At 44.6% G+C, this 18,494-nt stretch overlaps 1 protein-coding gene across 2 annotated transcripts in view; it reads left to right on the plus strand.

Moving 5' to 3' along the window:
* Positions 1 to 15,645, plus strand: part of tcf7l1a (transcription factor 7 like 1a) — a 29,682-nt gene extending 14,037 nt beyond the window's left edge. Inside the window, exons 4-12 of one of the 2 annotated variants that reach the window (XM_018734449.2) lie at positions 5,251 to 5,334; positions 8,743 to 8,878; positions 8,962 to 9,064; positions 10,562 to 10,645; positions 11,681 to 11,830; positions 11,920 to 12,079; positions 12,164 to 12,271; positions 12,596 to 12,650; positions 15,155 to 15,645. In XM_018734449.2, coding sequence (XP_018589965.2) covers positions 5,251 to 5,334; positions 8,743 to 8,878; positions 8,962 to 9,064; positions 10,562 to 10,645; positions 11,681 to 11,830; positions 11,920 to 12,079; positions 12,164 to 12,271; positions 12,596 to 12,650; positions 15,155 to 15,615 — 1,341 coding nt within the window. In that variant the 3' untranslated portion in view covers positions 15,616 to 15,645. The remainder of the gene's footprint in view (positions 1 to 5,250; positions 5,335 to 8,742; positions 8,879 to 8,961; positions 9,065 to 10,561; positions 10,646 to 11,680; positions 11,831 to 11,919; positions 12,080 to 12,163; positions 12,272 to 12,595; positions 12,651 to 15,154) is intronic. The other variant, XM_018734450.2, reaches the window with a different exon arrangement.
* Positions 15,646 to 18,494: the final 2,849 nt, after the last annotated feature.

Below are 18,494 nucleotides of genomic sequence, written 5' to 3' on the forward strand. Positions count from 1 at the left end.
GAGAAGGTTAACCCTGTTGCAGTCACTTAGCCTTTCTACAGTGTGTGCCATCAGGCTCTCAGACCCTAACAGAGGGGGCCTGCTGTTTCTGCCAGGCTTCTCCCAGCACAGCAGTCTCCGCCTAGCAGGACTCCAGTTGAACTCCGTTGTTCTTTTGACATGTCACTCCCTCCTCTGCTCCACCCAGAGCACAGGAACCAAAGCATGTATTTTATTCTTAATGATTGATTGATCTAATTGATGTTTGTCAATCCATAAAAGTATGAAGTGCAGGATGTGGCATGCTGGTTAGCGCTGATACTTTGCACGCAAAGGAGCTGGATTTGCAGTAGTTTATATTGCAGTAATCTAAAGATGTCTGGATTGAATCCCACTCCTGCAGTAGTATCCTTTTGCAGCAAAAGTCCATGTTACTACTGGCAGTCCTCGGATTACAAACAAGTTCTGTTCCTAAATCTAAGTTAAATTTGTAAGTAAGTCGGAGAAGTTTGGTACGGTTTGTATCTAACGTCAGTTAGTCAAATGTTTGTTTGAAGTATATAGAGTACCTTTCTACGCATAAAAACGTGAAAGAAATGCTTCCAGATACAGTAATAAAAATAGATATTTTAGTGTATTATTGTTAAAGATGAATGTTACTACAGTATGTATAGAGGGAGAGAGGAGAGAGAGTGTGGGTGTGGGTATAAAAAACATTAAAGAAACACTACTAAACAGTTTAGACCGACTGTAACCTAACGCTTAAACGCTTGTTGACGTTTCGCATTTTGCCGATCGATTTATTATTTCCCCTTTAGTTTAAATCGTGATCATTTTCCTTTTTCTTGCATCACCATCACTTGTTCATGCTTTGGTGCCATGGTTACAAGGGTAAAAAAAAAAAAAAAAAGCCACATACAGTAACACATGAGACACTTAACAGCAATGTAGTTTGACTGAGAACAACAGTCTTTGTTCTACTTCGGGCTCACAAGCCAATGAACCACTGTAGATGCGCAACATTTTGATGCGTGTCGCAAAGTAGCGCCCGTTTGTTATTACGAACCATCGTATGTAACTTGAACTTTTAATATAATAGGCTTTACCGGGGTTGGTTCATGACTACGGGTGTACGTAAGTCAGACATTTGTAACCTGGGGACTTCCTGTAGTTTATTATCATGCGAGTCCTTTGTCAAAGGTGATTTGTTCATTAAACTGCACTGGTTTCTCCATTTATACAGTAGGGTAACTTATACTGCATTAATCCAGTATGTGTATGTTGATCAAGGCTTCTGCAGCCAGAAGTGGGATTAGACCCGGGGACCTTTAAATTGCAAGGCTCCAACCGCTGTGCCACCTGCAGTCCTCATCTTTGTAATTTAAAAAAGAGCTTGAAGTGAACTTCTTTGCAAATGGACGTGTTATGAAAATATTGAAAGTAATGCCATAGTGTTGTCATATCTGCACTGTGGGGAGACAATATGTGATGAACATGTCAGCCTTTAACAGTGCAGATGTCCAAGAAGGCTCCTTATCAGTCACACATTCCAGTGTGTCTAGCCATTCAGTGGAGTCATTTATTCTTGTGTTGTTTACACACATGTGACTTGCTGGCACCCTCCAGCCTCAGGGAGGCAGTTTATCATATTGTTGGCTCTAGAGCATCTCTGCTGGATCTGCACTCCAAGGGTCTCTGTCTAGCTCTGGGGATCTGTTCTGGAAATGTTGGGTGTGAGAGAGGTCCCATCTTGGATGGGACACCACTCCATCACAGGGCAATCAGATACACAAAATACACAGTTTTGAGTAACCAGTGCGCTTGAAACACGTGTGTTGAGCTTGTGAGAGAAAACCAGAGCATTCGGGAAACTCACATGGACATGGAGAGAATGTACAAATTCCACACAGACTGAGCTGGATTCAAATCCTGAGCCAAAGAGCCCTGTGGCACTAGTGCTGCCCACTGTGCCACCCTAATGACTACAGTTCTTTTTACACTGTATAATCTTCCTGAATAAATTTCCCATATGTTACTCAGTATTTCACAGGTGTGATCATGTAGCACTAATAAGTAATAAAAGGGTGACCAAACATTGCAGAATTGGTCAATCATCATTCAGCTCATTTAAGTTTTGTAGTGGAAGAAACACACTTGAGTTGACTGCTGTTTATGAAGATGTAGACCATAGTTATAACACACATGTTCCTGCAGAGTATGTGCCAGTAATGAGAATTTGGGCTGCTGTTTAAAAGCCATATAGTCTGACCTTCCTAAAAACCTGGTTAATTACAGTCTACGTTTGGTTTTTGTGGGTTGCATGTTACTCTTGAAGAGTATGGATTCAAATCCCTGTTCCTGCTCTAGTGTCCTTGTGACAGATATTCACCCTTGATTGATACAGTAAAAAATTATGCTGCTATGTAAATACTATGTAAATCAGTATAAGCAGGTCAGAGTCCAGTGCTCACCCAGGATACCATGTGCCTCCATCCACAGCATTTGGTGCTGTTGTCATGCAATGGCCCAGTCTGCCCCCTGGGGGTGCTGTGGTCAGAGGAGCTACTGCTGATATTTGTCTTAAAGTGGCCTTTAAAAGATCTGGGAGAGTAAAGCTCAGATAATAATGACAGGAATGAGGCTCCAATCCCACTGTCTGTGACTGCGCCTGTGGAGCAAGGGCCCCTGGGGTAATAAGGGTCTTCATTAGGGGCAAATTCTGTGTCTATGGTGGATGTGTGGCCCAAAGGTTGCTTTGGGAGAACAGTTCCTCCTGAAATCCCTCCAAGTAGCACAGTGCTGGAGGAAAACAAACACATTCTTTAAGAATTTATTTTGTGTGTGTTTGCTCTGAAGAGACTCAGAAAAGCAAAGTCTGATTTAGGGGGAAGTGCAACATAAAAAAAAAAAAAAGCAAAAACTCGTGAAAGAATGTATTCGTTTTCTCGGAAGTAGTATTTTTTTAATGTGTTGGTTTTATGAGCTCAGTCGTTGGGTTTGGCTCCCTATCCTGCTGCTTGCTTGCTGTTCTCCATGCTCGTTCAGTTCTTGTGGATGTTTGCTGTTATTGTCATTGCTCTATCTGCTTACTATGTGGATTATTTATTAATGGTGTGGTTTGGTCCAGGTGAGGTATCATTGTGGGGGTTTTTGTGTAGTTGTTTTGTAAATATTAGCAGGTTTTTTTGCCTCTGCTTTTGTGCAGCTGGTCAGTTATAGGCCTCTCAAGTATCCAACAACATGATGCCCCCAGTGGTTGGAGGAGCAGATGATGTGCTGTTGAAGGACATGAACCTGAGACGGAAAGGGTGTCCATGTTCTTTTGTCTCACAACCACGTAAATCAGTATGTGTGTGAACACAGAGTATGATTAGGGACTGTGGTGTGAGGACTGGGCCCTGTGGAGAACTGACCAGCGTCTGGCCCTGAGGCTACTGTGGGGGGGCTAGGGAGCTCGCAGTCTCTGACTATCCAGGACCATGTGGCCTGCTGATGGTAGGACTTTATATTTGGGAGGCAGGGTCTTTTGTTTTGCATGTGGCCTGCTTATCTGACCTCCAGAGCAACTTAGCATTGAGCTATTTACACTGATTTATACAGATGGGTAATTTTTACTGCACCAGTTCAGAGTAAATACCCCTTGATCAAGGGGATTATTACAGGAGATAGTCTGGGATCTTCTGCAAGGCCACTGCCACACTGATACCAACATTGTGTTCACATATTGTGTTCTTAACCTCATATCCAATGTGGGGCATGTTCAGCTGTTGCAGCACTATTGATATCAGTGCTTTTGTGTAAATATGTCTGTTTGCCTGGTTGCTCCTCATGGCAGAAATGATTCCTGCTGCCACTGGAATTAACCTCTTCTGTCTAGTCTGCGGGATATCAGCTTAATAGGACCAATCCTGTTGCTCCCCTCTGCCTACAGTATGGATTTGAGTTCTCGCAGCACAAGGTCAGGCTTCTCTGTATGTCTTTAATGAGTTGGGGAGGGCAGGAAACTTCTAGACAGAGAACAGTTTTGCTTTATTCATATTGGAAGATAAAGCTGTGATGCCCAGCTTTGTGTTTTCATTGACCCATCATGTTGCTGATGGTGCTGTGGGCTGTAGTCCTACAAGAAAATGAAGCGAAGCACAGCACTCCTCAGCACCCCTCTGCCACACGTGCGCACGCAGTCTTTCTAAGCTTCTCTGCTCTGTAATGTTTTTTTCATTTTTAACAGTCAGCCTTATTCAGCAAACAGTGATGAAGTTTTAAGAAAAAGTCTTCACTTAACCCTTTTGTAAACCATTGATTAGCATAAACTTGGTTTTTATTCAGTTTATCTAAGGAGACTTAGACATTGACTTAGTTTTACATCATTGTAGCTTTTTCCTCTATTAGTTCAAGGTAAGTACAGCTGCAGAGATCTGAGCCTATGTCATTTGATTAGAAGAGGACAGTGTAAAGGTGATGCAGTGAGAGTGCCTGCTTGCAAATGAGGTCCAGGCTTTAACTTCAGTTCCACTAAAGAGGTGTGTGTAGGAATGTTGCAAAACTGCTGTCGCCTGTGGCTGTGGGCTCTAAGTTGATGTCCAAACCAGATGGCCAATAGTGGTTGAGGACCTTGTTGTGCTGACAGGAGGAATGCAGTCACTCAGAAAAGCTGCAGTGGGACTAATGTCAACTGTCATGAGCTAGCACTGAAACACGCATACATACTCTCTCACTCACTCTGTTGTGACTGCTGTTGATAACGTCTCCTGTGAACTTGGGGTGGAGAAAAGGCCTTATTTGTTTGGCCCCATTCAGAAGACTAATATAATTCACCAGGGGGCCATTAACCGGACCTTGTCTCACTATGCCCTCTGCCTTTGCCTTGTCCCACCATGGCCTGTGACTTCCTTCCAGCTGCAACCCTGCCCCCAGGGTTCTGCATGTTCACCCAGCTGTTTTTAGCTGCCCTGCTTTCCCAGGCACAAGCAGACAGTGCTTCTGCCAACAGGGTGCTGTACTGGGTGTGTAGCTAGAGGGTGCAGAAGCTCTTCCATCTTGCTACAAGACCATTCCTCCTAATGAGCTGTTTCTGGCCCCTGATGCTTTGGAGCCAGATGGGGATCTGTTTACAGAAAAGCTGTAATGAATTTATTAATAGTATTTTTTTAAAGATATTTACAGATGTAAGTGCAGTTAATAACCTCTCAGTGGTCCAGTGGTAACCCCCCCCCCCCCCCACCACCTTTAGTTTTTCCTTGCTCTCCATGTGAGTTTTTCCTCTCCCCGCAGTACCTCCAGATGAAGTGGCCCCTCCTGGATGTCCCGAGTACAGCGGCCCTCAAAGATGCCAGACTACCTTCTCCGGGGCCCCTGGTGAGAAGTGTGTGTGTGTGTGTGTGTGTGTGTGTGTGTGTGTGTGTGTGTGTGTGTGTGTGTGTGTGTGTGTGTGTGTCTTGGCATCTGTTAATACTTTGCCAAACTGCCAGAGACATGTTAGCTGTATACCTTTAGACTTCAGCCAGAATGCCTTTATCATCTAGGAAGTGAAAGTGGCCCCACCTACTTGACCCCATCACTTAGTAGGGTACCTTGCTCTTCAGTCAGGGTAAGATTTAAATTCCACCTAGGGCTTCTTACTGCTCTTAGAGCTGTCACTGGTACTGAGGGCAGCCCAGGGACCCTGTGTTTCACAGCCCTCTTGTCCTGTGACCTGGCTCTTGACTTATGACATTGTGGCAGTAACCTCTAGGATGCTCGTTCTGGAATGGGTACTAATCCACCGTGCAGATTGTGAGGGGGGAGGGGCTGTTTGTTGCACTCCAAGGAAAGTGACAGAATTGGAGTCATGAGGCCTTGAAGTGATCACCTGTGAGTCATGTCAGTGTAATGGCAGCAGGAGGGGCCACTGTGGGGCATTGAGAGTCAGGGAGACTCCAAGTGAATTACAGCACCATGAATGGCTTATTGAGTACCATGTATGAACATGGTTTGTGACCTGGCTCCACATGCTTCCTCAGTGGTGGGGTCAATGCCCAGCGCATGGGCACCTCTATTTCCAAGCAGGAGGGTTCTTTAACAGACCTGTGGTCAGGTGTTCACAGGAGAGCTAGTTAAGGAGTTGGTGGCAGCGGCATCTTAACAGGACCATATCATAGAAGGTCTCTGTGCAGCTTTGAATCAAAAACCTTGAGGTTGAGTTTAGTGTAGCCATATTACTGAGGCTGTTGTTGTTGTTGTTGTTGTTGTTGTTGTTTGCTCACTGTGTTTCCTCTGTAGTGTGGCACTATCATCAGGCAGGATTCCTGTGCACAGAGCCCTTAATCACCTCAATGTGACTATAAATGCACAGAGGTCATAAAATTGCAGACTAAGCGGATTAGCATTGTGGTATGTTAAATACGCATTGGGTCATTTCCCATGATGGCGGAGTGAAGCTTAATGAGGCCCAAGATAGATGTCTGTCAAGCGCCCCCTCGTGCAGTATCATTGGTTTTCATGGTGTCAGTCACTGGTGGGGCGGGATGCCATATGGGAGTCTCCACTTGGCCCTCTGAAACAGCGCAAGGGTCACCTTTTGTGTCTTGTGTAAAATTGCTTTCGTTCTGTTCCTTCTGCTGGTGTATTGTTTGCCTGCACAGAGCGCCCTCTGGTGGGCCTTTGCAAGCCTGTGAGGATGTGTTGAAGGTCCCTTCCCCTCAGTTTAAGACCACTAGTTGGATCCCAGCTGTTTAATCTGTACATCATCTGGCTTTTAAACAGTGATAACACGCAAGGAACACTGGACCCTTCCACTCAAAGCACTTGGGTTCCAATCCCACTTCCTACTGTAGTGCCCTTGATCAAGGTATTTACTTTGTACTGATGCAGTAAAAAAATTACCCAGCTGTAAAAAAGGGTATGTTACTGTAAGTAGCTCCATATACAAACCTCACATTGTAAATCCATTTGAACAAAGGTGCCAGATAAATGAAGATAATGGTATTAACAATAATGATGATGGTTCCAGTGCAGCTGCTTCTGTATGAATAATTGCACAGTGTGGGGAAGGAGGACAGGAAACGAGTTGTTTTATCGGTGTCCCTCCTGTTGGGTTCCATTACACAGGAAATGACATCAGCTTAGCTCATGTCAGATTCTCAATGTAAACACATGGGCCCTGGTCCACTGGTCCCCAGTTGTACGTCTTGCACAAGTGCGTACATGTGGTATCTTCCAAGTGCAGCAAAATGGCATGCACAGCGGAGTGGGCGGATTTCACTGGCTAACTGTGTCCTGGCTGCACTGACTTTTTTTCTTTTTACTTTCCTGTCTTCCTGAGGGTGCTCATGCTTAATATTCACCCTCCTGGGAATCCTGGGACATGCAGGCATGCGAATGGTACAGCCCATTTCCTGCTTGGCACGCGGTCCGGCAAACATGACGAAAGAATGCACCCTCCCTCAATGTGCCCATTGTCTGAGTCTGGCATTGCACAATAAGGCCCAGTCAGCACTTGTCGGGCCTCCGGAAGTGCCTCTGGGGGGGCTTGTCCCTTTCGATTACCCAGCATTCCTTTCTGTTCTCTGTATGGCACCAGCCAAAGTGTGGGGCTCCCAACTGCCCAGCTGTGCTTTGGGACACATGCCAAATTGTAGGTCTGGGCATTGGAGTCTCATAATTTAATATTTTTTGTTTGTTCATAATTCAAATTATTTACTGATTGACACTTTTTCCGAAAGGAATTAAAATGTCAGCTTTGTGCAGTACATGACTTGTGCTGATTCAACTGAGTACGACTGAGTAATTTTTACTGTACCAGCTCAGGGGCACTACAGTAGGAGATGGAATTTCAACCTGGGTTTTCTGATTGAAAGGTGATGAATAAAGGTGTATGTATTTGCACAGGAGCTGCCCTCCTGTGACAGACAAATGACTGGATAAAGATTAAAAACTATGGATCCTCAAGGAAACTGCATGAGACCGCAGCAGCGTGGATGCACAGGGGCGCGTGCGCACACACACACAAACAAACAAACAAACAATGCACTGGAATGAATAAATACTGTCAGACTGGTACTTTTGGGACAGGTGGAGCTCAGTCACTCCTTGATAGTGAGGGAAACTCATTAAATACAACTGGAGCAGTTGATCACTGAGCACTCAGATTCCACCTCTTAATATATGGGACAGCTGATAGTCTAGTGGTTAAAGCTGCTATCTTTGGACCCAAGGGTCATAGGTTTGATTCCCACCTCTGACTGTAGTACCCTTGAGCAAGGTACATACTCTAAATTGCTCCAATAAAAAAAAATTACTCAGGTGTATAATTGTAAGCATGTACCTTAACAGTGTAAGTTGCTTTGGAGAAAAGTGTCAGCCAAATGAATAAATTTAAATGTAATATTCACAAATACCTGGTATGTTCTCAGTCATGTGGCACTGGGGATTTCTTGGTGTGTTTTTCGCTTTGAGGTGACACAGCCGAGTGTCTCACCGGTTTGGCATCGGAACCCTTGTTCATGGGTTCAGTAAATGAACTAGCTATTTCAAGTGCCCCTGTGTCTGTTTTGATTTAGCGTTCATCCACAACCACGATGGGACTTCCTGCACTAGACGTCACTATGGCTCCGAGCACCTCCCATTTCCCTGTCTATATAGTGCCTCTCAGAAGATGTTTCTTTCAGTGCAGGAACATCCCCCGCTGCGGTCACTATCAGCAGTGCAGTTTGGGGGGAATTAAACTGTGTGAAAGCAGTTGAAGCAGTATAGCCATTTTCCTTTCCCCCCAACCCCATTTCACAGTCCAACAAGATTCCAGTCGTGCAGCATCCCCACCACATGCACCCGCTGACTCCGCTCATCACCTACAGCAACGAACATTTTTCCCCAGGGACGTCACCTGCTCACCTCTCCCCGGAGATCCTTGACTCCAAGACAGGTCGGTTGATGCCCCATCCCTGAATCCCACACACACCAAGTGTCATGCCTCATATTTCTTACCTTCCTGCCTTCTCTGAATAGGCATTCCACGGACAGCCCACCCCTCAGAGTTGTCACCATACTACCCCCTCTCACCTGGAGCAGTGGGGCAGATCCCTCATCCCTTGAGCTGGCTGGTACCACAGTAAGTCCCCCTTCTTGCATGATGCACATGTGTCTTGGTATTGTTTTATGTGCCTACTCGAACGATGAACCTCGATGCAGCAAGTGGTAGGTAACAAACTAGGTTTGCTTGAGACTTCCATGTCTGCAGCTGTCTCCTTCTCTTAAGGTAATGTATAAATTGTACTTTTGGTGAGATGTACGTCGCTTTGAACAGAAGCGTCTGCTAAATGAATAAATGTAAATATTTGCTGCTACGATATAGCTCCTTAACACGACGTTGTCCTGAGTTATCAGGGTTCAATGGATCTTGGCACCTGAGTCTTGTGACTTGCTTCACTCTTTCATCCAGACCCGAAAAGATGGGCCGGTGGAAAAAAAAAGCACAGAGTTTGGGCTTAATGTTTTGCAGAAATGGTACAAACATTCAGCTCTCTGAAAATGTTTACAGTGGATGCATTTACAGTGAGATTGCTCAGTGCTGGGGCTGCTAGCAGCTTTGTAAGGCCTCAGGGCATCTGCTTGGCAAACATACTCAGCAGTGTCATATTTGTGCCCAGTCTTATGGTCCACCTCGCTGGTTCTCCGTGTACAGAGTAAGCTGAAATGAAGACATCTCCGACATCAGTGTTTCTCCAGGCTGCCGCTTTTGGCAATGCTCCACTTACCACATGTGAGAACAGTTAAAACAGGCCACCAGAGGAATCATGTTCAATGCTCTTCTTCTGCCAGACTCTTGTTGACTCCATTGCTATGGCACAACTAAGCCATTGCTGATGCAGTGTGAGCGCCTCTGCAGTAGTCATCCAAAGTAGGTTGACAGCTGCTTTTTTTTTTTTTTAATAATTTAATATGTTAATTTATTGATTTAGTACATCCTTTTCATCCAAGCTGACACATAGTTCAGAGTAAACAAAAGTGTATCAACAAAAGAAAAAAGCTTCAGACCCAGGTACAGCATTATTGACGCACAGCTCATCTGTCTCATACCGCCATGTTGGTGGTTCACATCCCTTAAGTAGCTGCCTATGGCGGTGACATTGCAATAGCAAATACTCATTTTGTAGCCATCAGGAGAGAAATGGCTCTGAAAGAGATAGGTGAGACCCTTCTTTAATGCTGGGAAGTGTTCAGCAGCTCTGCAGAACAGAGGTAGCTGGTTCTTCCACATTTGGCTAAAACCTACAGTAAGCAGGCTGTTGTTTGTTTGACCTCTTGCAAGTGGGACCACCAAGCAGCCTGGGGTGGAAGGGCACAATGCACTCGGAAGTCTATAGAAGAATGATCAAGGGCTGTAGGTACAGTATTAGGGTACAGATCCTTCAACTATCTTGTAGGCTGTAACCAGCTATATTTAACTTAAATACCTCATTCTCAGGAGGTTACCAAAAGCTACCCATGCTGATGTTTGACTTAATTCCTTGATGGCCACAGGTCCAGGTCTTTCAAGGCTTCTTCCCTTCTGCCCTGATGTTGTTGGTGATATGGTTCTGAACCTCTCCTTATGGTGTTTCCACAGACAAGGCCAGCCCATGTACTCCATCCCTGCTGGTGGATTCAGGCACCCCTACCAGACACTTGCCATGAACGCATCCATGTCCAGGTGGGGTACTCCCTCAAAACCTTGTCTGCTCACTGTAGTCTCTCAGGGTAGATTTTGTTTTCTAACATGTATTTACAAACACAATAGGGACCTAAATTTACTTTGAATGTAACTCCAAAGTTGACTTTAACCACAGAGTTAGTTAATAAAAGCTTAACACAGATGTAAATTTTTTAACTAGATATGTTCTGAAAAATGTTGCATATAGCTATAATAAACAAAAATCATTTGTAAGGCTTTTACTGCTTTTATCTGAGCTTTATTAACAGCATGGCTAACATTAAATGTCAGTGAAAATATGGTCTCTTCACAAATTCCTAATTGAAGCTGATTGTTGACAGATTCTTTTTCTATAAACATGTCCAGTGGTCCTCATCTTGTTACTGATCAACAGTACTTTGAACAACAGACACGTAACACTGGAAGTGATCCGTTGCACACGTATGACAAAATTTCTGCTCAGCCCCTGATGTTACCCAGACACCACAGCATCAGGGCCATCATATTAGCATCCTGCTTCATGCAGCTACTTGTGTGATGTACATTGGTTTATATGGCAGAAAATAACAAACTAACTGTACTTTAGAATCACGCATCTAAGTTTCTCCTGCTAATCTAATGCACATATTGTATTTACGCTAAATGTGTAAATGTGTGAGTTGAATTAAGGCAATGCAGCGCTTCTGTTCTCCTTGCTTGCTCTATACTGCCATCTGTTGCCTGTCAGCCTAAACACAAGTCAGACTTTCTCTGCAATAAACAGAAATTCTATGAAATATGTAAGTGTAGGAAAAAAATCAATAAAACATTTTATCTGAATGAATTTTTGAGTTATTGTTGCAATCATTTACATCAAGGATCCAGTGTATATTAATTGCTACATAATAGAAGAAATACAGTACATTGACCTTTCACTTATGGTTTGGCTCTAAGTGCTGTGCCGAAAGAGGAACTGCAGTTCTGTGCAGCTGAAGCATGTTGTGTTGAAAATGGTCTTTATGTGACTGGCAACATTTTGGTACCTCATCTCCTCAGCCTGGTGTCCAGCCGCTTCTCCCCTCACGTAGTGCCCCACCCTGCCCATGGCCTGCAGCATACAGGCATCCCTCACCCAGCCATCGTATCACCCTCCATAAAGCAGGAGCCAGGCACTGAGAGCGCTGGCACAAGCCCTGTTGTGCAGCCGTGAGTACCGCTTTGGAGTCTGCAGTGTAAAGCAGTCAAGTATTCCATTTGTGCTTTGACCCCATTTTTTTTATGCTCCACTGCTGCAGAAAGTCTCCAGGGCCTTTGAAGAAGGAAGAGGAAAAGAAGCCCCATATCAAGAAGCCTCTAAATGCCTTCATGCTATACATGAAGGAGATGAGAGCCAAAGTAGTGGCTGAGTGCACGCTAAAGGAAAGTGCTGCAATCAACCAGATCCTGGGCAGGAAGGTGTGTGTGCGCGCGCTTGTGTGTGTGTGGCGCGAGAGAGAGACACTTTTCTGACAGTTATCCCTCTCTGTTTCTGTCCTTCAGTGGCATTCCCTGTCACGGGAGGAACAGGCCAAGTACTATGAGCTGGCCAGGAAGGAGAGGCAGTTGCACTCTCAGTTATACCCGGGCTGGTCTGCACGTGACAACTACGTGAGTATCTACTGCAGGGACTCCAGAGTTTGTTAAATGGGTCTATCGATTGTTAATTTTCGTAAGAAAGAAAAAGTGATAAACACTTGGGTCAATCACAAATTTATAGAGGGAGACCTTCAAGTACATCTAGTTGCTGACATTATTGTAAGACAAATTACTCTATATTTTTTGTAGAATTTGGCAAGAAAACTATCAGGCTCTGGAGCTTTTCCTAAAGGCATTCATAGGATAGTTTCCTGGGTCTCCTCGGAAGTGAAAGGAGCATTTGAAGTCTGGTTCTCCATGCCAGGCCTCTGACTGCTGTGTGCTCCATCCCTGCAGGGAAAGCGCAAGAAGAGGAAGCGAGATAACAAGCAGGCCGACTCAACCTTGAGAGGTGAGCTGAGATTTCACCTGATCCTACTCGAGCAACAATGGGCATGGGAGAGTGGTGGTCAGTTTTACCATGATTTACCTATTTAGACAGTTAAGTGTTCTGTCTGTAATAAATCCTCGCTGTGGTGTTCTACAGCTGGAGGAAACTGGGATCTTCAAATTAGTGCTCTTTCGATTTAGAGGCATACCATATTCATGCCTGCACTCTTCAATGGGTCTAAACAGACATTTATATTTACATATGTTCATTTAGCAGATGCTTTTCTCCAAAGGGGTGTACATCTCATAGAAAATACACGTGCATTACGTTAGCAGGAGAGAGTAGTCCAGATGGGATGTCGCCATGGCCCGGACAAGTAGTTGCTCAGTTTGTTGTGATAAAGGACGGATCCTGCAGATGTTATGCAAGATGTATCTGCAGGTCTGGGTTGTGGTTTTGATGTTGCTGGGAGAAAAAAAGACTTGAGTCCATCACTCCCAGACTGTTAACCGAGGAGGTAGGCAAAATGAATGAGTTGTCCAGTTTGAGAGATCATGATAGGAAGATAGGCCAGCTGGAAGGTGTAGGATCTTGGTTTTGGAGAGGCTGAGTTGGAGGTGGTGACCAGACATCCATGCAGAGATGTCTGATAGCCAGGCAGCGATGCTCGTGGAAATGTCTGATGCTCCAGGTGGAAATGAGGGGAAAAGCCGAGTATCATCGGCATAGTAGGGATAGTTTAATCCATGAGAGGCGATGACAGGGTCGAGGGAGGAAGTGTAAATTGAGAAGAGCAGAGGACCCAGTACCATGCTCTGTGGGACACTGGTTGAGAGAGGCAGGAGAGAAGAATGGGAGCCCTGCCAGACCACTCGATAGGATCTGTCAGATGGCTAGGACTCAACATCTTAGTGTTGTTCCTTTGACCCCAACCTGAGTAAGAGAGGAGAGTAGAATCTGGTGGTTGACAGTGTTGAATGCTGCAGGCAGGTTGAGGATGATGAGGACCAAGGGGAGAGACATGGCTCTAGCTGACTGGAGAGCATCAGACACTGCCAGGGGCGCTGCCTCGGTGGAGTGACCAACTTTGAATCCAGATTAATATCCATTGAGGAGATGGTTCCAGGTGAGGAATTCAGATAGTTGATCACAGGCTGCCCATTCTGATGTTTAGGGAGATGGCCCTGTAGTTTTGAACCGAGTTAGGATCCAGATAGGGTTTCTTTATCATAGGTGAAATGAGAGCAGTTTTGAAAGCAGATGAGAAGGAGCCAAAGGCGAGCGAGGAGTTGATAATCTTGTAGATGAAGGTGGAGAGTTGCGGAGAGATGTAGGTGTGTCGATGGAATTGGCTCTAGCAAGCAGATGGTGGCTCTGTGTGATATCAGGAGCCTGGAGATTTCAGTTTCTGACAGTGAATTGAATTCGGAGAGTGTAACTCCAGCACGGACAGGGCAGGCTGATACTGAGAAGTTTGTCTATGATTAAAAAACAAAGCAAAGTCATCAGCAGTGAGACAAGAAGAACGAGGGAGTGGCCGAGGACACAGTAGAGATGAGAAAGTGAAGTCTTTTTTTTTTTTTTCTTTTTTTTTCTTTTTTCAGTTGCAGACTCTCTCTTGTTATGAAAGAAGGTTGTTTTAGCTGAGGAGACAGCAGAGTGAAAAGTAGCTGAGTTGTTTGTAGACATCCAGGTCCAGACGAGGCTTGGATTTTCGTCTCTCTCTGCAGCCCGGAGTTTGCTCCTGTTTGTACTTAATTTATCAGTAAGCCATGGGGTGGCACTGGGGCATGGTGGTCTGGAAATTAGTGGACAGAGGGAGTCAAGAGATGAAGATAGGGCAGAGAGGAAAATGTATCAACAGACAATGCCACTAACATCTGAGAACTGTGCAGCAGAAGGGAGAGCGGACAGAGTGGTAGAGGCAATGCAGGAAGGCAAGAGAGTAATTTATGGCGGAAAGTGACAATGGGTGCAGAAGGAGGAGAGGGGTTAGTGGTGAGGCATGGTTGGAAGGAGATGAAGAAATGATCGGAGATATGCAGCGGAGTAACAGAGGACAGGAGAGCTACAGTTACAGGAGAAGACAAGGTCAAGGCGATTGCTAGCTTTTGTGAGTAGCAAAAAATTAACAGGGATGTAAGTAAATTGCAAGATTGTTGAGAAATTCCAGTAATAAAGATACTGCCTGAAAACAACCCTTCCAGGTTATTTTTGACCCAGGGATGCTAAGAACCTTAACCACTGTGCTAAGAGGGTGTAATTGTTTGCTACACTTAAGACACACCTGCAAGAACAAACTTCACAAGTGCTGAGGCCACATTTGTTCACTGTCAGTTGCTCTGGGTGGCACATCATTGAGATGCCCCTGTATATTGTACCCCATAAACACATGTATGCAGTAAATGCCAGATAACTCTACGATTGCTCTGGTTTTAGGCTTGTAAATCAAGGATACAAATCCCATTTAACAGTAGTGTCTCTTGTGTCCTGCATATCAATGTCATGTTATCCTCTTTCCACAGACAACATCCTGTCCCAGAGCAAGAAGCCCTGCATACCTTACTTGCCCCCTGAGAAGACATGTGACAGCCCTTCATCGTCCCATGGCAGCATGCTGGACTCCCCGGCCACGCCCTCCACTGCCCTGGCCTCTCCAGCTGCACCTGCTGCCACCCATTCTGAGCAGGCCCAGCCCCTGTCACTTACCACAAAGCCCACCCACTGCTCCCTTCCAGTAAAGACTTCTGGCTTCTCTACCTCTGGCCCATCTTCAAGCCCTGCCTCCTCCCAGCCCGGTGTCTCTCTCCCAATTAGTTCCCCAGGCACCCAGACCACACCCCATATTTCCCGGCCAATTTCCTTCACCTCTCTTCCCCCTTCAGTGCTGTCTTTCCCTGCTTCTTTCCAAAAAGCAGCGATTCATTCGCATCATGCAATACTTCAGTCCCAGCCCCTGTCTTTGGTTACAAAATCAGCTGAGTAATTTTTTTCTACAGTTCTGAACAATGCTTTCTACTTTTTTTTAAAAAAAAAAATAGATATTAGATCACATTTTTTAATAAAAAAAAAAAGGAAAAAGATTATTGGTCAATATTTGACCTCTGCTTCCTTTTTTGCTTTTCTCTGAAACAAAATTGTATTTTTTGTAAAATTTGTTGTTTTTCCAGTTTTCTACTTGTACAAAATATATGTATAAAACATTACTTTTTTTAGAAAGAAAACAAAAAAACTTGTCTTTATAGGTAAAACCTCACTGATGTTAGTTTGCAGTTGAACTTTTGTTACCAGCTCTGTTGTCTTTGACATTACTTCATCCCTCAGTTTGTCATGCTGTGACCTTCCTCATATGATAAAATAAACCTTGATTCATTTTTTTTTCCTGAAAGCACTTGGTGCACTTGTTTCTGGATGAGCTCCTGGAGGACCTGGTCAAATCTTTTAATCTGTAAATGAAATGCTTGCAGGTAGAACGTGTATGACAGTATGCCTGGTGAAATGTGGGAGGAGTCAAGGTAGGAGGCAGCCCACAATGTTTGGAGTCATGACATGGCACAAGCCTGATCATAAGAGTAGTAAAAAGGTGTCAGGTCAAGTGACCTTAAGCCAATTAGATGAGAGTGGTGCCAGTTTGAAGATGCTGATAAGATGCTCTAGGCAACAGGAAAGGGTGTTGTGGGCAGGAAGCTCTAAACTGACAGCTGTTGACATTGCATTCTCCTCTGTGCCAAACCTGTTAGGGTATACTTTGTGTGACCATGCACCTAGGACCCAGGGTATAAGGAAATAACTGAACATCACAACGGCAGTATAGGACAGCAAGTGAGGAGGAAAAAGTGGTTCTGGTTAAGGGATTCTTAGGAATAGACATTATGCAGAGTGACACAAGAGAGGATGGAAAGAAGGCAAGAAAGCATTCAGCTTTTCTAGTACATCCATTGGGGTTCGTGAAATGGCTGCTGGGGCAGAAATGCAGTGAGCAAGTGGCTCTGATCCAGAGTGGAAATGATCCACCTCTAAACCCAATGTGGGGGGTGCGGAGGTGCAGCGGGCGTGGCCGGGTCCTGCTCTCTGGCAGGTCTGGGGTTCAACCCCTGCTTGGGGTGCCTTGTGATGGACTGGCGTCTTGTCCCGGGTGTCCCCTCCCCCATCCTTATGCCTTGTGTTCCCAGGTTAGACTCTGGCTTGCTGCAACCCCTTCAGTCAGTATGTGTGTGTATGTGTGAACCCAATGCAGTGATTCTGTCAGAGACAATGAGCTGCAACAGTGCAGGGCTTTGATAGGGTCACAAAATCCACTGGTCTACCTTGAACAAGAAGCAACTGGCGTAGATCGGGGTGCAACAGGTAGTAAAGAAGATAACAGCAAGCTCAGCACCAGGCCTAAGAGTACCCTATAAGGTCTACGTGCTTTTTCTGAAGCTGGTGCACAGGATCTACTAGACCCTGAGGGTCATGTGGAGATGGGGCACAGCTGAAGAGCAGTGGAGGTATGCTGAGGAGGTCTTAGTCATCTTCATCCCAGCTGGGACATAAGGCTGAGGCTATTTGCTTTCATCCGATCCTGTCTTTGGCAACATGTTGTGCCTTGGATCATCTTCTTTAGTGCAGGTGTCATTTTCCTCTGCCATATTGTTTCTGGGCATCCTTGTTTCCTCTTTCCAGGTGGAGTCCATCTGAAAGTTACTTTTGGGATATGATCTTGGTCCATTCTTAACATATGCTTTAGCTATTGAAAGCACCTGCATTTCGCATACCACTCTGGAATTTTGTCTTCATGTAGACCCCATCATTTGAAACCTTTTCAAGCCAGAATATCCCACAGATTGTTTTCAGACATCCATTTTGGAAGACATCAAGTGATCTCATGTCACTTTGTGTTACTTGCCAGCATTCTGCATTGTACAGCAAAACAGATTTCATGTTGCTGTTAGTCATATTTTGGTTTGTAGGCTGTACTACTACTACTGCATATGGGCTGAAGTCTAGCAAAGGCACTGCAAGCTTTTCCTTATCTCATCATTACTGGTGATGCTTCCCAGATAAGCAAATTCCCTTACATTCATAACAGGCACACCATTTACTGTGACTGGTGTTTGAGTCGTTGGATTGATGCACATCACTTTAATTTTGGGAGGGCTGATGTTCAGGCCAGTTTGCTATATTTGTTCAGTCTGTCCATCTTCTACTGTAGATGGACATGTTTAGAGGAGAGTACAGCAAGGTCATCGGCAAAGTCAAGGTCTTCTTATTGGGAAAGTAAGGGCCACTGAATGCCTCTGGATTTCTCTGACATGGTATTTTGCATGATCCAGTCAATAGTAACTAGGAAGAGGATACGGGAGATGACACAGCCTTGTTGCACACTTGACTCAACTAAGAACCACTCTGTTAAGTTGCCATCAAGAATGATACTGCATTCATATGTAGCCATACTGCATATCATGTAGCTTGGTCTAACTGTCAAAAAAAAACTTTTTAACTCTAGATCCGAATACTACACAAAGTTAATTGATGAAAATTGGAACAACCCTCATTTCTTATTTAATACCGTTGCTTATTTAACTGGTAAACACCAAGATAAACAATGTATTTCTGCTTCTATTACTAATGATGAATTTATGTTGTTTTTCAATAATAAATTAAAGAATATCCGGGCATCCATTATGCCTTCTACTTTGATCCAGGTCAGCGTAAGTGGCTCTGGTGATGATAATATTAGATGCTGTCTGCACCGTTTCAGTAGCTTTGACTTAATTACTATAGAGGAAATTACCATTCTAATTTGCTCAATGAAATGAAACCTGTCCTTTAAACCCAATCCCCACTAAATTACTTAAAGCCGCAGTTTCCGTTCTCACAGAA

The sequence above is a fragment of the Scleropages formosus genome, chromosome 6, assembly GCF_900964775.1.
Source record: "Scleropages formosus chromosome 6, fSclFor1.1, whole genome shotgun sequence".
NCBI classification, from domain to species: Eukaryota; Metazoa; Chordata; class Actinopteri; order Osteoglossiformes; family Osteoglossidae; genus Scleropages; species Scleropages formosus.